The 21416-nt window shown below is 38.0% G+C and overlaps 1 protein-coding gene across 5 annotated transcripts in view; it reads left to right on the forward strand.

Annotated features, from left to right (window-relative positions):
- sema5ba (sema domain, seven thrombospondin repeats (type 1 and type 1-like), transmembrane domain (TM) and short cytoplasmic domain, (semaphorin) 5Ba) overlaps positions 1 to 21416 on the forward strand; it is a 242106-nt gene that overhangs the window by 169750 nt on the left and 50940 nt on the right. For all 5 annotated transcript variants that reach the window (XM_057852117.1, XM_057852115.1, XM_057852114.1 and 2 more), the window contains 3 exons: positions 10447 to 10582; positions 10669 to 10876; positions 10955 to 11162. In XM_057852117.1, the coding sequence (XP_057708100.1) occupies positions 10447 to 10582; positions 10669 to 10876; positions 10955 to 11162 (552 nt within the window). The remainder of the gene's footprint in view (positions 1 to 10446; positions 10583 to 10668; positions 10877 to 10954; positions 11163 to 21416) is intronic.

Here is a 21416-nt window from a genome sequence, read left to right on the forward strand (position 1 = left end):
CATAGACTTCACTATCAGTTGACGGGAAAGGGGATGAGGGGCTGCTCCGTAGGGGGCCTATTTTCAAAAACTCAAAATTCAAATATTTTCAAAACCAAAAAAGCTAGCGACTTAAAACTAAAAATATGAGTCTCCATGAGCAGCGGCATAAAAAAAATCTAAATCATTCCCTAATAAAATCCCGATTCATCATTTTATATATAAGTATAGAAAATTTTACAGTAAATGGCTATAAAATTCTCAGATTTTACGCTACATGCACAAAAATAATAAAATTTAGAGATAATCACATATATTTTCAGGATCAATCTCAATATTTAACATAGAAGATTTTGCCTGAAATAACGACTTCATTTTTTTGTTATTTAGTGCAATTTTGATAGTTTTCAAGAGCTAATAAATCTCTCAATTTTCACATCATAAACTTAATAGTTGAGGAAAGCATGCAGAATTATTTAATTTTACAAAAAATTTACAAAAGCAAATTTGGCATTTTCTATATACAATCACAACTCGAATTGAAAAACAAAGGTTGAATTCCGATGTCACTATTGCCTCAGCACGCTATCTGGCCCTTGTTGTTTTAGATTGAAATGTTACATAAAATAAAACGCGTAAAAGCCGAATTCTTTTTGTATGAATGCAGAAATGTCTACATTACTATTTTTTTTACCCCAAAAACTGGCAGTTGGTCGAAAATTACCGGATTATTGGAATTTAAAGTTACGCTGTTGTGTATGGATACATAATCCAAAATGCCGGCCATCACAAAACAAAGAGATTTTAAAGTTTAAAATTAAATAAATGCGTACATCTCGGAATTTCTATTGATACAAACGTAAAAAAGATTATTGGTTAAAAGCAACAACAAAAAAAGGGCAATCATTCATTTTACGTAAATATTTCAAGCTAAAGTTACGCAAACATTTTCCATTCGTTTTTTTTTTTTTTTTTTTTTTTTTTCACGTTTCAAAGTGCATGCATGGTGCTATTTTATAAAATAATTACCTTGAATCCTCAACCAAATAACTCTTGGTACACTCCTGCCTGCTTGTATGCACTAAAACTTTCGTCCTGTTTCCACCTAAATCTGGTGTTACACGCAGCGTTTGAGTTTATCGCAGTAAAAGCTGCCACGACGCTCTGTCTGCCTCCTACGGGAAACCGTTGCGCAATGTCTGTAGGAGCTGTCTCGTAAACTGATAGTGAAGTCTATGGTTCTTTGAATTGGCCGTGTATAGTCCTTTTGGCCATTTCCATGATTCCCATTAATAAAAAGACAAAAAAATCTTCCCCCGACGGGAGTTTCATTTGTTTAGACACACTGAAATTACCGTATTGGCCCGAATATAAGACGGTGTGTTTTGCATTGTAATAAGACTGAAAAAGAGGGGGTCGTCTTATATTCGCGGTCTAGACGTTATACCCATTCACAATGCTAGATGGCGCCAGATATCCTTGAAGTGATGGTCTGTCATGACAGATCTCAGCTACTCTCAAGTTTAACCAGTTTGCATTATTTTATTGCAATGTTTTTCTTTAGTAAGATTTGTTTCAACACTACAGTTATACTTCACTTTGATGGTTAATGCAGTTATTGCAGTTTTGTTGTTTTATCACAATAGATTGGTTTATTTACATTTCAAAAACCAGAAGCCATTCATTTACGAATGTGATTGCACTTTAGTTTACATATTTAAATGTTCAGATATTAAGATTTGAATGAGGCAAAATAATATGCTTTTTTTCTCATATATATTGTTATAATGGTTTGTTTTGGCTGTACTGTAATTATTTTCTGTATATAAATGAATTTGGTGTTATAAAAGTCTTTTTTTCAAACTTTAGTCTATAAAAAGAGGGGGTCGTCTTATAATCAGGGCCGTCTTATATTTGGGCCAATACGGTAATCAATCTGACCGTTGCGTGGCCGACCTCTGCTGATTTGGACGTCTGCAGGTGGGCACGCATAAATCCCTCCTGAAGAGTCATCAAGTGCAATCATGTGACTCCGGGTGAGAAAGTACAGGGTTGTATTTTTTCCACTTATTTACGATCTCAAACCGCAAATACACCAACATCAGATACGTTCTCCAAGTAACACGACACTGGCATCGGTTTACCAAGCGTTGTTTCTGTGCAGGTGTTTGCTGACTCATGAATAAATGCCACCCTTATTGTGCAGTGTGAAAATATGTATGTAATTCACGAGCAATGCTGAGATAGTTTTTTTTTTTTTTTTTTTTTTTCCTCCTCCATCCGCCGCCACACTGGACGTCACGTCGCCATATTGAAACATTGCCTCATGGGTTTGTGGCTGTTTCACTTTCAACACCGAAATGAGGTTAGACACAAGGAGTCCGACAGTTTGCTCCATAGCTGCCAATTTAGGGGCATCTGGCAATTTCCACTCGTCTTTCAAAGATAAATTAATTCTGTTTTTTCTCCCTGATCATTACAAGTGAAGCATGTTTACTGGACAGATGGGCAGCACTAGATGTAGAAGAACTAGGGATTTGGTCATTGCATCTGGGCAGAACATGGCAGTAAAATTTGATGATCCATCATAAAAAAGTGAAATTAATAACCCAACAAATATTTGTGGAGGATTTGAAAGTCCCTGAAGTCATGACATTTGGTAATCATGTCTATCACAGACAGAAAAAGTCATTCCCAAAAAGACAAAGGATGTCAACCATTTCTCTTTAAAGTGATTGATACTAAATTAAACATATTAAAAAAAGTGGTACAGCCAGTTTCTTTTTTCAGCATAAAATTTAGTTAATGTGTCTTATTTAGTAGACTCACAAAAAAAGAAAAAACTAAGAAACTAAGAAAAAGTCTAACATTTTCCGACAAATCACTATTGAAGGGTAATTTTTGTTATTTCCAGTGATCCTCCCAGTTTTCTTCATGGCAGCCATTTTAATTTTTGTCTTAGTCTTAGTCTTTGGCTAGGTTCATACTGCAGGTCGTAATGCACAATTCTGATTTTTTTTTTTTTTTTTATATATATACTAGTATGTTTTTTGGGCGTGCCAGTTCAGACTGCCTTTGTCCATTGAGCCCATTCAAGTATTACGCATGTGCACTAATTCGCAGTCCGATACGCGTTGAGCAAACTGACCCGCATGCGCAGAAACATCAAATAACTACGCACTGTGCGTGAATGACACATACACATAAACCTTATGAAATATAGCTCATTTGGCACACAGAAGGAAACCGAGCATTATCCGGCTTATCTTTTTCTTCATTGTATTTTTTATGACTGTGGTCAAGCCCGCCTCTTGCGTAGCAAAAGCTAGGCGCTAACGCTAATGAACAGCTACATCGGTGCCGTCCTGCGTGCCACTCTCGCTCTTTGCTGTCGTAAATGCTGCATGAATTCTGATTTGGGAGACTTGACAGTTCAGACCGCCACGACATTCTGGAAAAATGTGGCCCAGATCGGATGTAAACCACATACGAAAGTGACCCAGATCGGATTTGAAATGCTCCACTTCTATGCAACTTGTCCAGTTCAGACCGTCAAGTTAATGCCTCACTCGAGTCGGTAAAACACGAAAAAATCAGATTCGTGCATTTAGACCTGCGGTATGAACCTAGCCTTAGTCATATTTTAGTCACATCGAAATGTGTTCGTCTTCGTCTAGTATTATCGAAAATTCTCAAAATGTTTTCATCTATAAACTTCAAAAGTTTTAGTCCATGAATAAATAAACAAATAAATAAAAGGTTTCCAACAATTTCGAATGAACATGACAGACTAGTACATAACTGTAGTCTACAAGGACTGCCACGAGATATATGTAAAATGTTTTCCAAGAGTTTAAGAAGACACAGAATCACCGCGCTAATGCTAACGCCAACACTATGCTAACGCTGCAAGTTAGTTTAGATCGGATTTGAAATGGTCCACTTCTATGCAACTTGTCCAGTTCAGACCGTCAAGTTAATGCCTCACTCGAGTCGGTAAAACACGAAAAAATCGGGATTCGTGCATTAAGACCTGCGGTATGAACCTAGCCCTAGTCGTATTTTAGTCACATCAAAATGTGTTCTTCATCGTCTAGTATTATCGAAAATTCTCAAAATGTTTTAATCTATAAACCTCAAATAATACCGGTTTTATTTGCATCAAAACTAGTATTGCTACGATACAAGTTTTTGGCTATTGATACCGATTTCAATACTGTATCGATACTACGTCTATAAAGATAAAATATATGCCAACAGTTTTTTTTTTTTCTTAGTTCTAAATTACTGCAGATATACTCAAATGTAAAGAATTGCTATCATGTCTTGGCAAGACACTGCTTAACACTTTGGCTGTCATTGACAGGGCTCGACGTCCAATCGACTTGAACTGTTCATATTCAGATATTCATATTCAGATTCGTTCATTCGCTGTCAGACCTCCGAAATGAATTGGACGTCTACTCGTGCTTAAGGGATACTCATACTTAAAGACTTGTAGGCTCTAATAAGCCACAATTGTTCTCTTTTACTAAAATATGTTATTAGAAATACAAAATATTGCCATGGATTTAAAAATCTATAATATTTAGTACATGTTTTGACCTATGGAGGGTGCCATATTTTATGGATGCTCGGCGTGATGACGTATGGTCACTCAACGAGTACTACCGGGTTACTGCAATTCCTTCTACGCGGCGAGACGTCCAACACGTGCTCATCGGTTAAAAGCTGCGAGTACTTACTATTTGTGTTTTTATGGAGTCTTTTATTACCTTTTCATAGCCTCAAAATACTTTTTGAATGCTTTACCCTCTCATACTTTTAAGCATAGTGTTTTCTTGTGGTAGCTTTTAAGGAGGTCGTTGAACTGTCAACAACATTAGTCACTTAGAATATTTAAACCACCCTTATTTGATATTACAACGTTTAAGTATTTCCTTAAGTCATTTTTAGTATGTTCTGTATGTATGCATCTAAACAAAACAAGCTGAAAGCGCACGGTAGTACTTTGGGTGTCAAATTCACCTCTTTTAGCACATTTCGCCGGGGTCACACATTTTGGCAGGACTCTTTTTTCTACTCTCGTCACTTCTCATCCCGTCTTTCCTGTTAATTTTGCTTTTGTTGCTAGTTTTGTGAAATATCGATAGTGCTAGCATGCTCATTAATGTTCCTCTTGGGTTCAAATTGAAAGGGTTGAACAGATGAAAAGTTTATGTCGCTAGAGTCATACTCTGGAAGCCCGGCAGTGTAACCTTGTGACGTCACCGCCCTGTGACATCAACAACCATGGCGACCTACTAGTTAAGCTAATTTTACAAATTGTATAAAAACGAAAACATCAAGAGGGATCTCAATATCAAATTACTTAAACTCATAATAACGTTTATCTTTTAAGAACTACAAGTCTTTCTATCAGTGGATCCCTTTAAAGTAATTGGTGGGAGGGTGCGACTCATTGAAATTGATGGCAGAGGATGATTGGATGCCTACATATTTCCCGTGGTACATATGGCCCATCATCGCCACGTTATTTCTTAGTACTCTCCGTTACCGATGACGTGATTTTGGTGATTCTAGTATCGTAACATTTGGAATAGATGTCTATCATGAGTTACATGCACAAAAAGTCTCAAAAAACGATGGACAAAAAGACACTAAGTGTACGAATTTGCGTCAACGTGTACGTGACCCGCCAGTTGGTGGGCCTCCCACAAGTCTCGCCCAGGCTGGCTGACTCACGCTCGGTGACGGACAAGCAGGTGGGCGAGACCAACAACAAACAAAAGAGAAATAAGGAAGGAAGTCATTACCGCCTCGCTCTGTCTCCCTCTCTCTCCCGCTTATGTGACACCTGCTCTCCAAGTAAGACTTTAATTGTGTTTTTATTGACTGTTCAGGACTGATAGAGAAACTCAGCCTACAGCCAAACAAGACGGGATTGTGTAGTGTGTACGAGTTCATTAAAAGGATGGCATCATGACATGAATGAACACCATGCACATAATGTTGCTTCTGAAATAACATCTGCCATTTTTCCTGATTGCTGTTGTCCTGTCCATATCTATCTGCAATGCACTTTGGATTCAAACGGTGCTCCCTCAAACATCTCCAATTGCTTCGTAATGTTGCTTTTCCATTAATAATAGCTTACATTTGTATCTCCTATCCTTTCCTGCCCCCCCCCCCCCCCATCCTATCCTGCCATGTTTTCTGTTACTTGTCCAGTTCTGTCTTGTTCAAACTTAATATCTGCAATTTTCCCTCCAGTCCCATCCGCTGCTGGCTCATCAACAACATTACAACTGCCATTTTTCCATAAATTATTTCCCGTTTGGTTTTGTTATCTTTCTCATGCTGTGCCAGTTTGTCTCATTGGTAATATACAGCATCTCGCGTTCTGTTCAAACTCATCATGTCCTATTGTATTTTGTTTCTATCCTATCCATCACAAATATCATTTTTCACCACAATCCTCTCCATCTCTGTACTAATTACATCGCCTATTTTGTCTTGTTCTGTGCCATCACATCCATAAGAACCAGTGTTGTTAATAACGGCATTAGAGTATAACGGCATTAACCCTTGAGAGTCGAAGGACGCGCCGGCGCGTCCTCAGCGCACGTCGTCTTTGAAGCGCCCTCACGTTTTAAATACGTCACCCACATGCCGTTGGTTGGTCTCGTTTTAAAGTGCGGAAGTTGCGGTTTACTCTCGTTATTATTTGAAGTCAATCGACCAATTAAAACGTGAGATATTGTCATTTAAGTTTTATAGTTTTATTGTCCTCTCAAAAAAACATTAAAACGCTGCATGGATCATTTGTTTGTGTCTATATTTCCATCATTTCTTGTCCTTTTTCAAAACGGAAGCTCCATGAAAAAAACACAAATCAAACGAACCCTTTCGAAGTCACAGTGGAAGCACAAAATGCGTTTTTAAATAAATATAACTGCCATGCGAGGTTCCACCGAACGAGAGGGAGGAGTGTTCTGAAGCAGCGAGGTGGCGAGCCGACGGCCGTTTGGATCGAGCAGCGACTTTGTGTGACTTTGAGAATGAACGGAAAACTAAATTTAGCGCAAGCAATTGTGCTATTTGATCAACTTGAGGAAGAGGATGGTCCAAATTCGTCATCATCGTCTTCTTCAGAAGAGTCCTCGAGTGAAGATAGTGACGGATTTGAACACGTGGGTGACGCCATCGACGAGCAGAGGTAAGCAAACTCACTTTTTTTTTTTTAGGCTGGAAAAAGTCTCTTTTGAAAGTTTCTTTTGATATTGAATGACAAAGTTAATTTTGATGCAATATAAGTGTGTGTTTGTGTATATAATAATAAAATGTGCATATCAGATCAAAGTCGTAGGTGAACTGTGTGTATCCAAGGCAGGAATTTATAATTGTGGTGATCTTCTTTCTATATGAAGATTAGGGATGTAGCACATATTCAGCTATGGTATTCTTTCTATTGTCATACATATAGATTTCCACGATTATTTATTGCTGTATATATTTTTTATTTTATACTTTATTATTTTCATAAATACTGACTTTTTTTCATGTACATTTATAGTGACAATGAAAGTAAAGTGAAATGAAAATGGAAGGGTGGAAAGAGGACCAACACCCCATGGAAGTGTGGGCTGTGTGATGTCACCCTGTTTCGAATTCCAGGACGAAACTGCTTTTCGGAGTGGCATGCCTGAAAAAAATTTAACTTGTTTATTGTAAATATTTTTGAAAATACTTTTTTCCAGCCAATGTTATATATATATACATTTTTTCCCACAATCAGTCTTCTCAATTTGTGTATATAAATGTGTGTTCAAGAAGCTTGATTGTGTGTACATAGTTTTCATCAGGTGATGGGCCGCAATACCTAAACTCATAAAGAGATGGCCTCTAAACACTTTTTGTGTTAGATGGTATATATTTTTTCACTGTTCGGTCTGCTGTATATAACCTGTTTTGACTAGAGCATGTATAAAGGCAAAAAACGCCTATGGCTATACCTGTTGTTTATGTTGAATTGTCAAATATAAGACTATTTATTCTAAATTTTTTTGGTTGAATGTTCATCCTAACATGTTGAATAAATATTACAAAGTTTCAAAACGGTTCGTTACGCATGTTTGGTTGTCAATTGGACATCAAAATTAAAAATTTTGACAAAACGATTGTGGAATTTCTGGTCTTTTTGGGCCCAAAATGATGATTTATAATTGGTCAGTGATGGAAACAACAGTTTGGACATGAAGTTCAAGGTGTCACAAAAAAAGGGACCAAACCAGGCCATCGTAAACAATTCTTTCTTTGAAATATAAAGGCAACTTCAAAGGCATGCAAAATCAGACAAAATAGGCCCAGACTTTAAAGGGTTAATAAAGGCATTATTTTTGTCAGTAGTGAGTAATGTAATTAATTAAGTTAAGACATCTTTGCAACGCCATTACCGTTACTAAGGGTGTGAAGGCTCGTGTTACTACAATTTGGGTGAATGACGCGGGAAACACGGAGAGAGCAGAGCAGGAGGGGGAGAGGAGGGACGGGGCTTGTGACGCCAATGCTAGCTGGCTCGGAGCATTAACATAGCATTCAGGTTCTCGCTAGCATTAGCAATTATTGTGGCAAGCGTCATCTTATACTCTCAGGCAACTTTTATTTATTTATTTTTTAACAGAGTTCATGGCTTTCAGGCGGGTACAATTAATTGAAAATAATGGACTGTTTTCCTTTTAAGTTTGACTAAATGTAAAAGACAATTCAATTAGTAATATAAACTAGGGCTGTCAAAATTATCGCGTTAACGGGCGATAATTATTTTTTTAAATATTAATCACGTTAAGATATTCAACGTATCCGTGGAACGACCCACTCACGCATTGCCGCGAACAGACTACAATGGCGCCGTTTTAAGTATATTGAAAGCTAAGAGGCAGAGACAAGTGAGTGGAGTGGATACAGGCATTCATTGGAGCTGCGCTATTTATTGGTATAAGCTTTGGCATCTTTTTCAAAACATTCATAACTATTGTGACGAGCGACGTGGGGAAGAATAACAAGAGATGATCTTTTTCTTAACACCCTGTATTGTACACAACGCAGAGAAGATATACCATTTGCAACCACCACTGACAGTCATGGTTGCCTAACTTCCCATCATGCATTTGGGCGGAACAGTTAAGTCGCTACAGTTTCATATACTGAAAGCACAACAACAATAATATTCCTATCTCTCAAAAAAAATTAATGTTCACAAAAAGAAAAGCACTCAATGCAAAGAGAACTGGCATTCCGAATCAAAATAGCTATGCAAAATAATACTCAGACTTTGGTCAAACTCTATTCAAACATTTCGTTTAGCTCAACAAATATACTTGATGGCAATATTTAGTCACAATATACAAACTATCAAAATTACTATAACTTGTACTCACATTTATCTTTTAAGAATTACAAGTCTTTCTATCCAAAGATCCCTTTCACAGAAAGAATGTTTATAATGGTAATGCCATCTTGTGGATTTATTGATATAATAAACAAATACAGTACTTATGTACAGTATGTTGAATGTATACATCCGTCTTATCGTTCCATTCCAACAATAATTTACAGAAAATTATGGCATATTTTAGAGATGGTTTGAATTGCGATTAATTACGATTAATTAATTTTTAAGCTGTGATTAACTCGATTAAAAATTTTACTCGTTTGACAGCCCTAATATAAACATATTTTATGTGAAAGACGCTAGAGAATGGATCATGTAATAACGTGTAGAACATGAAAAGTAACGTCCGTTACTTTGCTGAGTAACACTTACGTTGAGGTAACTGAGGTACTAACTCAATTACTTTTTGGGAGAAGTAATTTGTAAATAATTACTTTTTAAAAGTAAGATTAACAACACTGGTAATATCTCCCCTTTTAAAAAAAAAAACAAAAAAATCCTATTCTGTCCTGACTTTACCAGGTTTTACGGACTTTTCCGTTTCCCCTTCCTATACCTATACGTTCCACATCTCCCACTTTGCCCCGTCCTACCCCAGAAATAACATACACAAATGAAATCTCATGACATCTCCAACCTCATGGATAAAAAACTTCTATATAATATTGCAGTTGCCGCCATTTCCTGTCCAATCTGGTCACATTTCCTATCGTGCTCAGTTTTGTACCAGCCATAATCGCTCCTATTTTTCCTTCTGTCTTGTCCTGTTCTTTTGTATTCTGTCCGATTTTATCCTGTCACATTCATAACAATTCCGATTTATTGTCCTCTCCTGTCTTGATCATATCTGATCATATCCATATCATCTCACATTTTTTTTTTTTTTTTTTTTTTTAACTAGCGTCCTGTCCTTTTTCTTATCCCATCGTTACCTCCCATGTTCTTACTTTCCCATCTTGTCCTTGCCTGCCCTTACCTGCCCTTACCTGTCCTGTCTTGTGTTTCATACCTAGCAACAGTATCGCAGCTTCGGCCGTGTGTGCCTTCAACCTGAGCGCCATCACGCGAGCCTTCAACGGGCCTTTCCGCTCCCAGGAAAACCCTCGCTCCACTTGGATGCCCACCCCCAACCCCATCAGCAACTTCCAGGTCAGTCGCATTATGACCATCACTAATCACACCTAAGGGGTGACAGAACAGGACAAACTCAGTGTATCCTGACTCCCCCACACTAGTGTGGGACCATCGAGGATGAGGGCCCTAACGAGGGTCTGACAGAACGCAGCCTACAGGACGCCCAACGCCTCTTCCTGATGAACGAGGTGGTGCAGCCTGAATCGGTTGACCCCTTAGTCATGCAGGACGACGTACGCTTCTCCCACCTGGCCGTGGACATCGTACAGGGAATGGACACGCTTTACCACGTCATGTACATTGGCACCGGTAGGTTAAATTATCAGGACAAAAAATAAAAGTGCAAATAATCTACAAAGTCAGGAAGGCTTTTTTCTCTATGCGCAGAATACGGCAGCATCCTGAAGGCACTTGCCACGTCCAACAAAAACCTGCAAGGCTGTTACCTAGAGGAGATGGAGCTCCTCCCATCTGGTGTACGCCAGCCAATCCTGAGCCTGCAGATTCTGCACAGTGACCGTTCGCTCTTTGTGGGTCTTAGCGACCGAGTGCTGAAGATCCCTTTGGAGAGATGCTCCACGTACCGCACTGAAATGTGAGTCCACAGTCTCCACTCTGCTGCATTGTACTCCATAGTCTCCTAGCTGCATTACTACATTCTACAGTCCAAAGTCAAATTTTTTTACGCATTACTGCCTCAATTTATATCCACTTTGCAGCAATATTGCACTTGAGTCTATCAGCTTCTATAAGTCTTCCTGCCCTTAATCTCCTCTTAGATAAAAGTGCCTCCTACATCGTAAATACAGCAGAACCCTTTTCCCCTCTATTGTCGTTTTCATGCATTTTTCCCTACTGACACGTTAAGGCAACGTGTTTTCCTGCGTTTCCCGCAGTGCCGCTTTGAAGAGATGCTGTTAATCCGACGAGGCTGCTTCTGTTCTTTTCTCTTCTCTTTTGGCACTTAATTCCGCTCAATGCTTCCGCCGCCCTATAGCGCCTGATTAAAACGTCCTCCGCCAGGATTAATTAACCACGTAAGAAAGGCTTTTTTTGTAACATTAGCAGACAGATGTTTCGAGGCAGCTAAGCACTCCCTTTGTAATGAAGATCTGAATAATAAAAAGAACAATTATAGGAAACATTATATCTATTACTATAAGTAGGGAAAATTCAGTCTTAAGATGGTTATCTGTAATTTACATGAGCAACCAGTTGCCAAGCCACACACAAACACAAGTCAAGTGTATTTATAACTAAAAGCGATCCACGGATAGAGAAAGACTTGTAGTTCTTAAAAGATAAATGTTATTATGAGTTATAATAATATGATATTGAAACATCTCTAGATGTTTTGTTTTTTATACAATTTGTAAAATTAGTTTAACTAGTATGTCCCCATTGTTGTTGACGTCGCAGAGCGGTGACGTTACAAGGTTACGCTGCCGGGCTTCCAGAGTGTGACTCTAGCCAGGCATGAAAATCTCTCACCTCTCGGCGAAATTCGCCGTTTTGAAGTCAAAAAGGGTGACCTACATGAATTGTGTAGATCCGAGAACATTTTTAAGGGGGTGCGGTTTCGGGAGATTTTTTTAATATCGGACGCTTGGTATGCAAGCGGGGAAAGCGGCACAAAGCCAAAAAAGCTCTCCAGAGTGGCCAAAACATTGACTTATTTCAATGAAACAAAGGAGGGTACACTGTTGTGTCCTGTCTCTTCAATGCTAAGCTTGGCTGCACGTTGGCTGTGAATGAACATTCTGTCACCTACTGTAGTTGTAATTTTGGAAGACGACAGGAAACAAACTGGCAGATTGTAAGTCCATCTAACTACGACATGTTTTATTGAAGTTGCTAAGCCTGTCGCAATATACACTGAGTCCATTTATCGCACGGTAAATAAAAATGAGGGCGGTAATTTTCATGGCAGCATTTTATTGTCGCGTGCGTGCGTGCTTACATTTGTGCTTGCGTGTACATGTACTCGTGCGTGTTGATGGCATATGAGACACCAGTGCCTTTCACATCTGTTTATTGGTCATCAACACGCCGTAGAATTAAAGTTCAGACTTACAAAATAAGGAAACACATCTATACTAAACACTGTAAACGTTAGCATTGCTACATTGATGCTAATGGGGAAAAAAGACAACCTACTTTAGCCTGCTATAAAACATTGACAGTCTTCTCTAAAACGCAAACCTGCAGTTAAAAGGTGACACTTCGAACATGAAAAATCACTGGTCAGCAGCGTTTGCAAACAAAAAAAAATGGGGGGGGAAATTATTACTGACAGCACATGCAATGACAAAAAGAGCTTTTTTTGCGGAGTGTAAATCTTACTGTTTGCGGTTTTGCGAACGTACTTCCGTTGAGCATTTCAAATTTAAAAGCATGTCATGTTCGTCATATAAATAACGATTTCTGGAGTTAATCTTATACTTAAGGATTCAGATTCTACACTAAGAATAGCTTTAAAATGACACCCTTTATGAAAAATCTGATTGGCAATGATTGTAATACTATTATATTATTGTAGTATATGATAATATTAATGCTGGGTATTTTTTTAAAGAATTGTTTTGAATCATGTTGGAAAGGCGAAGTAAGTGTCCTGAATCTGTTTACATTTCATTCTTTTGCACTAGTTAATGCTGTCAGCATTTGACCTCATTGTTTATTTGTGATTTATTGTTGTTATTTACGTGTTTATTTGTACTTTAACAAAGAATTTAAGTGTTCCAAAATGTTTTTGTGAATTAAGAAGCGTCATCAAAAATTTCCTTTCTAAATTAGTAAAAAAAAAGGGGGGAAATTGTTAGGTTATTCGACTAATCGTAAAAATAGTTGGCTGACTAATTGGGAGAAAATTAGTCATTTGGGACAGCCCCAGTTGTACAGTGTACCTGAACATATTTCCTCCACACCCTTCTCACCTTTTTAACCCCTGACCCATTTTCATGCCATTTTATCTCTAGCGACATAAACATATCATCTGTTCCACCCTTTCGATTTGAACCTGAGAGGAACATTAATGAGCATGACAGCACTGTCGATATTTCACACAACGGGCAGCAAAAGCAAAATGAACAGGAAAGACGGGATGAGACGTGAAATTAGTAGGGGGAAAAAATCTGTGTTCTGCCAAAATGTGCTACACCGGTGAAATGTCCTACTAGAGGCAAATTTGACACCCAATGCACTACCATCTACTTTCAGCTTGTTTTGTTTGGATGCATACAGACAGAACATACAAAAGATGCCTTAGATACTTAAACGTAGTAATATCAAATAAGGGTGGTTAAAATATGCTACGTGACTAATGTGGTCAAAAGATCAACAATCTGCTTTAAAGCTACCACGAGAAAACACTATGCTTCAAAGTATGAGAGGGAAATAGGTGCAAAAAGTATTTTGAGGCAATGAAAATGTAACAAAAGACTCAATAAAAACACAAATACAGTGGTACCTCGACATACGATCGCTTCGACACACGATTTTTTTCGACATCCGACGTAAAATTTGACTCACCATTTGTTTCTACATCCGACGACATACTTGAAATACGACGATTTGTGACAGCACCGCAGTTTTTGTTTTCCTGGGGGATTTTCTTGTGAGAGAAATCAGAACGGTTCCAAGAAGATTAATGTAGGTGATGAAAAGAGAAAAAAGGTGACTCTTCCCCTAAAATGAAGATGGAAATGATAAAAAATTTTGAGCGTGGTGTTCGCATCTTTGAACAGGCTCAACAATATGGCCGTAATGTCTACGATCTCGACAGTCCTCCTCTGGCCTCCATTCGCCAGTCTTTATAAGTTAAGGTGACAAATTTTATTGTAACACAGCCAGAGAAATCGCCAGCATTGTCAGGTTTTTATTCATTTATTTCAGAACTTGTGCAACACAACACTCCTACTGTCCGCCACAGTTGATGCCAAAAACACGAGCACATTAAAAGAGAAAGTAAAATCTCTGCCGCACCTTTCTCTCTCTGTGACGTCAGCCACGCGGTGCGTACAAGGTACCTAACCCAACCGCCAACCCGATTCGTTACATTATTACAGCAATTGCTATTATTATTAAAATTACGATTTTATCTATAATTTTTTTGTTTGCTATGTGTAACTGACATTTGTAATAGTACCAGCAACATTTTTGGAGTTTTTTTTCATAGGTTTTTTGGGCCGTGGAACAAATTAATGGAATTATAATGTATTCTTACCGGGAAATAATGCTCGACATGTGACCATTTCGACTTAGAAACAAGGTCCTGGAACGAATTGCCTTTGTATGTAGAGGTATCACTGTAGCAAGTACTCACCGCTTTTAACCAATGAGCGCATGGGTTGGACATCTCGCCACAGTGAGGGAATTGCAGTAATCCGTTAGTATTTATCGAGTGACAGTGACAATCTACGTCATCACCCCGAGCGACCATAGCACATGCTGCCCCCCGTAGGTCAAAACATGTACTAAATGTTATAGATTTTTAAATCAATGTCAATATTTTATGTGTTTCTAAAAACATATTTTAGTGACAGAGAACAATTGTGGCTTATTAGAGCTTCCAAGTCTTTAAGTCCGAAGTTCCCTTTAAATATGTGAGCACACCCGCTTGCTTTGCCTCGTCAACAGTTTGTGACCATTAGGGGGCTCCTTGTTTCACACTAGTTTGTGACAGGAGCTGTCGACCTCATGCACTTTATTTCTTGAGACAGCCCTATACATTTATTTATTTTTTTTTTTTTTTTAAGTAACCTTGGAGAACATTTCCCCCACTGTGTTATGGTTGTCCTTCTCCTCCTATCAGCTGATTCTAATATTAGCGGCACTGGCATTTTTTTTTCCTTGGGTGAGCTGTCAAAATGTCCGCTGAAGAGACGAGCGGAGATGACGGACATGTTGACACCAGTCAGGAGTGAGGAAAATGTGTGAGTGTGAGGTCCCTTGCCGAAGGGGATCTCAGTGTTCCTCTCGCTGACAATATCTCATTAGATCAACTACATCACACCTGTATGTGTGTATATGTCAGAGGTTGCAAAAGTACTCCCAATCTGTAACAAAGTACACATACCATAAAAACAGACTCTGGTAAAAGTAGAAATGTAGGCTATACACGTATACTAAGGTAAAAAGTAAAACATAATGATAGATAATGTGAACTATCTGTTTGAGTTACTTGTCGACAATTGAACCAAAAACTTGCGGACTTTTGCATCACTATTTCTACTGTAGCATGTGTGCGCACGTGCGTTTGCCGTTATTGTTGAACCCGCGCGCTCATTGCGCAGCTGTTAGCTTAGCGCGCCAACTGGTGTTGTGTTTTTTTCTGACTCGTGCAAGCATTCTGCGAGCAAATTCAATTAAGTGAAAGTGCTTTTAATGCCCCGCTCTTCTCTTGTATTGATCCACTCGCTAGCTAGCGTTTAGCTCATCCATCTTGTTTTTTTTTTTTGGTTACGCTGCTAAACCTTTTCAACAGCAGCTGATATGTAGCCTTTTAGCGATTGCTTGTTGCACCTTTCATCCATGTGTGTGTGTGTGTGTGCGTGCGTGTCGTCCTCTATTTGCAGTGATTAAGTTTGACCCGGCCACTTGGCACCTGCAGCTGATGGCGTCGCGTCGTCCTCGCGTCCTGCTAACTCAACCGTGGGCTGATTTTTTTCGACCGGGGAAACGTGATGTAATACTTTACCCACGTTCGTGAAGTGGCGCACTAGCAACACTACCTTAGCTACTATGCTGTGTTGGCTTACTTTAAGTAACTCACAAAATGTGTGTGTGTATATTAGGGTGACCAAACGTCCTCTTTTGCCCGGACAAGTCCTACTTTCACGTAGTATCCTCGTCATCCGGGCGGGTTTTATAAATTCATAAAAATGTCTGGTTTTTATGATTTTTCACGGGACCAATTTGAAGAGAATTTCTCCGGCTGCTGGGTGGCAGCAGTTGACATGGCTCCTACTAGAAGGGAGGGAAGGAGTAGTTCTTCTTGTTTTTGTTGGCAGTTTACCCCTATCATGAGGCATTACCGCCATCTACTGGGTTGACGATTTGGCCACAACGCCTGCCCAGTTGTTAAGTTTTTAATGATAAATACGTATATAATGGCAACTGTTGACTTCTGTCGGAGCTTTGACTGTAAAATCCCATTTGGTGTCGGCATCGGTTTTGGCTATCGTTGCGCTGCCGATGATTGTTAACTTTTATGGCAAAATTTGATTTTTGCCTCAGCTAGCAATCAGTAAGCTAAACCACGCTAGGCATTATGGGAAACGTAGTTTTGAACTGCTACGTTTGGCAACATGCTGGTTGAATAGTTTGTCTGTTTACTTCGGTTATTGTTTGTGTGCAATCCAGAACATTGAATGAGAATATCAATTGAATGTGAATAACAATTTGTCAAGGACAATTGTCGTGATAGTAATTTATACAGATGTTTAGTTGGCACATAGCCTACTGTGCGTATGTGTATTGACTGGACTACATTTCCATGGGTCTGCATTATATATAGTATATATATATGAATATATATATATTAGTCTTTTTTTTTTTTTTTTTTTTTCAAACTGCATTTTTTCATCCAGAGTGCGGGGGCACACTTTAAATATTTTAAAGTGATATAGACATCTTTAAGTGAACTTCGAGTAAAATTCAAATATCTTGAGGCCGGGCTGAGTGTCCTCTTTTTTGGAAATCAAATATGGTCACCTTAGTGTATATGGCAGAAAACACAGACAAGCCTGAAAAAGCAGTTTCTGCTCTTGCACTCCTCCTTTAACGAAACTGCTGTATTTTAAGCCAAAACAACAGTTGTGTTTGATAGAATAATATGTCTATATGCTGCCATAGCAGATTCATGGCGCATTAAGCCCCTGAACTATTTTTAATTTGTCCGTTTTTTCCCTGGAAACCCCCGTTTACAGACGTCACGCAACCGCTTTTGTTTCAACCCAGCAATAAAAACAAAGTAATTTATTTATTAATTAAAATGTCTGTCATTTTTATTAATTGATGCCTAATCTTTCGTTTAAAAAGAAAAACGACTTCAAAAAAATTATTCACTCACATATTTTAAACTTTTAAACAAATTACGTCACCTTGACAAAAATTGTGTCTGTAAATAAGTCATGGATATCTACCTCATAACAATCGCATAATTGTATTTTTTTTTTTTTTACTGTCACATTTTCTCCTATATTTTAGATGATAAATAATCGATCCAAACAAAGAAAAATTGAAAAAAAAAGTTTAAAAGCGTAAATATATGAAAAATAAAATCTCGACCACTCCTTGATGTCTGCGATTTCTGCATCACGACCCTTATTAAATTACCATGTTACACCCATAAAATCCCCCCAAAATCCGGCTGTTGCCATTCACATCTGTGTCTTGACACTCGATGATTCATGCTGCATGGAATTTTTGAATCGAAACAAGGTAAGTACGCGATATCTCGTTAAAATCATCATGGCGTCTTTAATTCTGCTCTCGCGTGCTCTCACCTCCATTTAGGGTTTTGCTGTTTAAATTTTAAAAAAAGTTTTTTTTTTAAATGCCCTCCCATTCAAAATTTTTCTTCCCCCAGAAAATAGAAATTTTAAGCTCTCCAATGATGTATCACACATGCATATAAAGACAATTTTGAAATTTGGTCAAATTGTCTCAATGGTCTCAGACGGGAACTTCAAGTCACCTGAGTGTTTTCCGCCATATACAGGGGTTGGATAAAATAATGGAAACACCCTAAAAAAAATAAACAAAAACTAATTTAATATGGTGTATGTCCGTCTTTTGTGGCAATTACAGCCTCAATTCTCCAAGGTATTGATTCATACAACTTGTGAATTGTTTCCAAGCAATTTTTAGCTATTTTTCAGTTAACTCTTTTAGAGATCAACGTCTTAATTGAATCTCTAAAACTGACCACAAATGCTCAATAATGTTGAGGTCTGGGGATTGTGCCGGCCATACAAGATTCTTAACTTCTTTAGAATGTTCCTCATGCCACTCTGTAAAAATTATGTTCAATGATTATGATGCCAAAATGTTAGGTGTTTCCATTATTTTGTCCAACCTCTGTATATTTTCTAAGGTAATTGTAACATAAAGTATAGCCCCCCCTCTACTGCTGTATTATACTCCACTCTAAAACAGTGATACACTTTACAGTCTACGCCTTACTGTTTTATTTTACCAGCCAAAATGTTCCTCTCAGTTGCAGTTTTATCCTTTCAAATTTTTCACTGTCCTGTTCAGCTCTCTGGACGTTTAGAATGGTAGATCTGAATCCCTTTTAATGCTAAAACAGTTTTAGGTGCCATGGAGGAGTATGAAATACTCCCTTTGTGGTTGCTTCTGTTGTGTTTACTAAAAAAATGAAGTTGGACCGAAAAGATTTCAAGGGTGGACTGAAAAGATTTCAAGGGTATAGACAGAAAGAATGCACATGGTGAGTAGAGATATAGAAACATGATTGACTATATATGCTACTAGACATGATGACCGGTTTCAAGGTATACCATGGTATGAAGGAATTAAGGTTTCAAAACTGCAAAAAATTTCATCATACTATCCATAAGGTATGAGCTATTTTTTCATGTCCCAAAAATGCACGGAGAATTACCTCGCTTGCAGCTGTAATGCTTAACGCTCCCCCACCGGTTGTTGCTCAGTGTCAGTGAGTCAGCTGTTCTACACAATGGCTGAAGGAGTTGAAACTCCTGGACTTTTTCCCCCATCGAAGAAAACAAAATCACTGGTATGCGAATACTTCGGCTACAGAAAAGTTAGTTACATACTGCCGCGGTTTAGAGGATGGGAGCCTACCGACATGTAAAACATGTTTGCGGCGGGTGGCTGCCGAAGAGACAATACAGTGGTACCTCAACATACGAAGTTAATTCGTGCCAAGACCTTGTTTGTAAGACGAAACGGTCGTACGTCGAGCAGGATTATAATTCCATTAATGTGTTCCACAGCTCAAAAACTTACACTAAATCATAAATAGATACTGCTGGTACTATTGCAAATAGCAATTACACAGAGCAAAACAAATATATTATGAATAAAAATAGTAATAATAATATAATAGTAATAATAATAATACCTGTTTTAATGGAACGAATTGAATTATCTAATGTGGCGAATGTGTTTGCGTGGTGTACCTGAACGCATCGCATGGCTGACTTGACAGAGTGAGATAGGATTTTTTTAACTTTCACTTTGTTTACTTTGTTCAGCTGTGGCGGACAGTAGGCGTGTTGTGTTGCACAAGTTGATGGAATCAATGATTAGAAACCTGACGAAGCTGGCGATTTCTATGGCGATGTTTGACGATGTTTCTTTTTTTTTCACCACCTGCACTAACCTTGTTGGAACCCATGTTTTCTCTCACAAGAAAATCTGACATGAGTCCGTCTTGCAGGAAAACAAAGAAACTGCGCCGCTGTCATACATTGTCGTATTTAGTGCATGTCGTCGGATGTAGAAAAAAAATGGCGAGTTAAATTTTACGTTAGATGTCAAAAAGATTGTGTGCCGAACGATCGTATGTCGAGGTGCCACTGCGCCTCCAATATGATTTCGCATTTATACAAAATCAAAGGTTAGTAAATACTGCCATGAACAATTTCCACCAGCTACGAGAGTTAACTCCTGTGTGTTTAGTGTGTCTAGTGGTGGTAAAACATGTGGTGTTTTTTTTTCCACTCTGGCAACTGTCTGTGTTGAGAAAGAGAGTGTGTGTATAATGTAAACATGATACGAGTCATACACACGTGCTTTTTATGGAAAAATATAATATATATATTTTTTTTTTGTAATTTTAATAATGTTGAGCTGTGGCTGTGGTATTAGCCTCACCTAAAGGATTGCATTAATTTAAATTTTATTTTGAATATATATATATTTTTAATGTATTTTAACCTAACATTATACTTATGTTCCAATTTGCTAATATGTTTTGAAAAATAAAAATCCTGTTCAATGGAAAAAAGTTCAAATATATATATGTCTTTTTTTTAAACCTAGATATCTCAAAGTAACACATTTTAGAGCTGTAACTGCAATACCATGATATCGTGATATTTTGGTTTTAGGTCATCATTCCGTCAGAATATCATACTGGCACATGCCAATATGCTACCTGACCATAAGTATTGTTACAGCACAGTCAACACTACTTCATTTACCGAGGGGACACCTTGTGAGGAAGGAAATACCTGCTAACCAATAGGACAGGAAAGACTAGGGTAGGACAAGGCAGGGTGAGTTCAAGTTATGGTATCGATGTGCAGTAGGAAAATCACACCTGTGAGAATTTGTGACATGACGTTTTAAACTTAAGTCGAAAATGCTAATACCACATATACATAGTTAGATTTTTTTTTTTAAATGGGGGGGGGGCAATTTTTGTCAAATATGATTAAAAATGATTAAACAAATGAAGCAATTTTACAATATCTCAGATAGCAGACTGACGTTGAAAAGATGTTGGGTCAACATTCCGCTGTCGATCTTTTATCGTTGAATCAATGTCACTTTTGCACCCTCAATTAATGTTGTTTCAACGTTGAAATCATTATAAATCCTAAACGTCATTTCGATTATTGATAATTATGGAACAACGCTGAATCAATGTTATGTTTTCGACCAAAACGCCCGCTCATCCAATATTCGATGACTTTTCAATCATATTTCCCACTCAATCACAAATCAATTATTTATCAACATTAGTTCTTCAATTATAAAACAATGTTAACCCAACTAGTGCTGCAACTATCATTTGATTAACACGAGTTTTTCGATTATAAAAAAAGATTCGAATTAAATTTAGCTGTTTCGA

Source organism: Corythoichthys intestinalis, chromosome 12 (genome assembly GCF_030265065.1).
Source record: "Corythoichthys intestinalis isolate RoL2023-P3 chromosome 12, ASM3026506v1, whole genome shotgun sequence".
Classification (NCBI taxonomy): Eukaryota; Metazoa; Chordata; class Actinopteri; order Syngnathiformes; family Syngnathidae; genus Corythoichthys; species Corythoichthys intestinalis.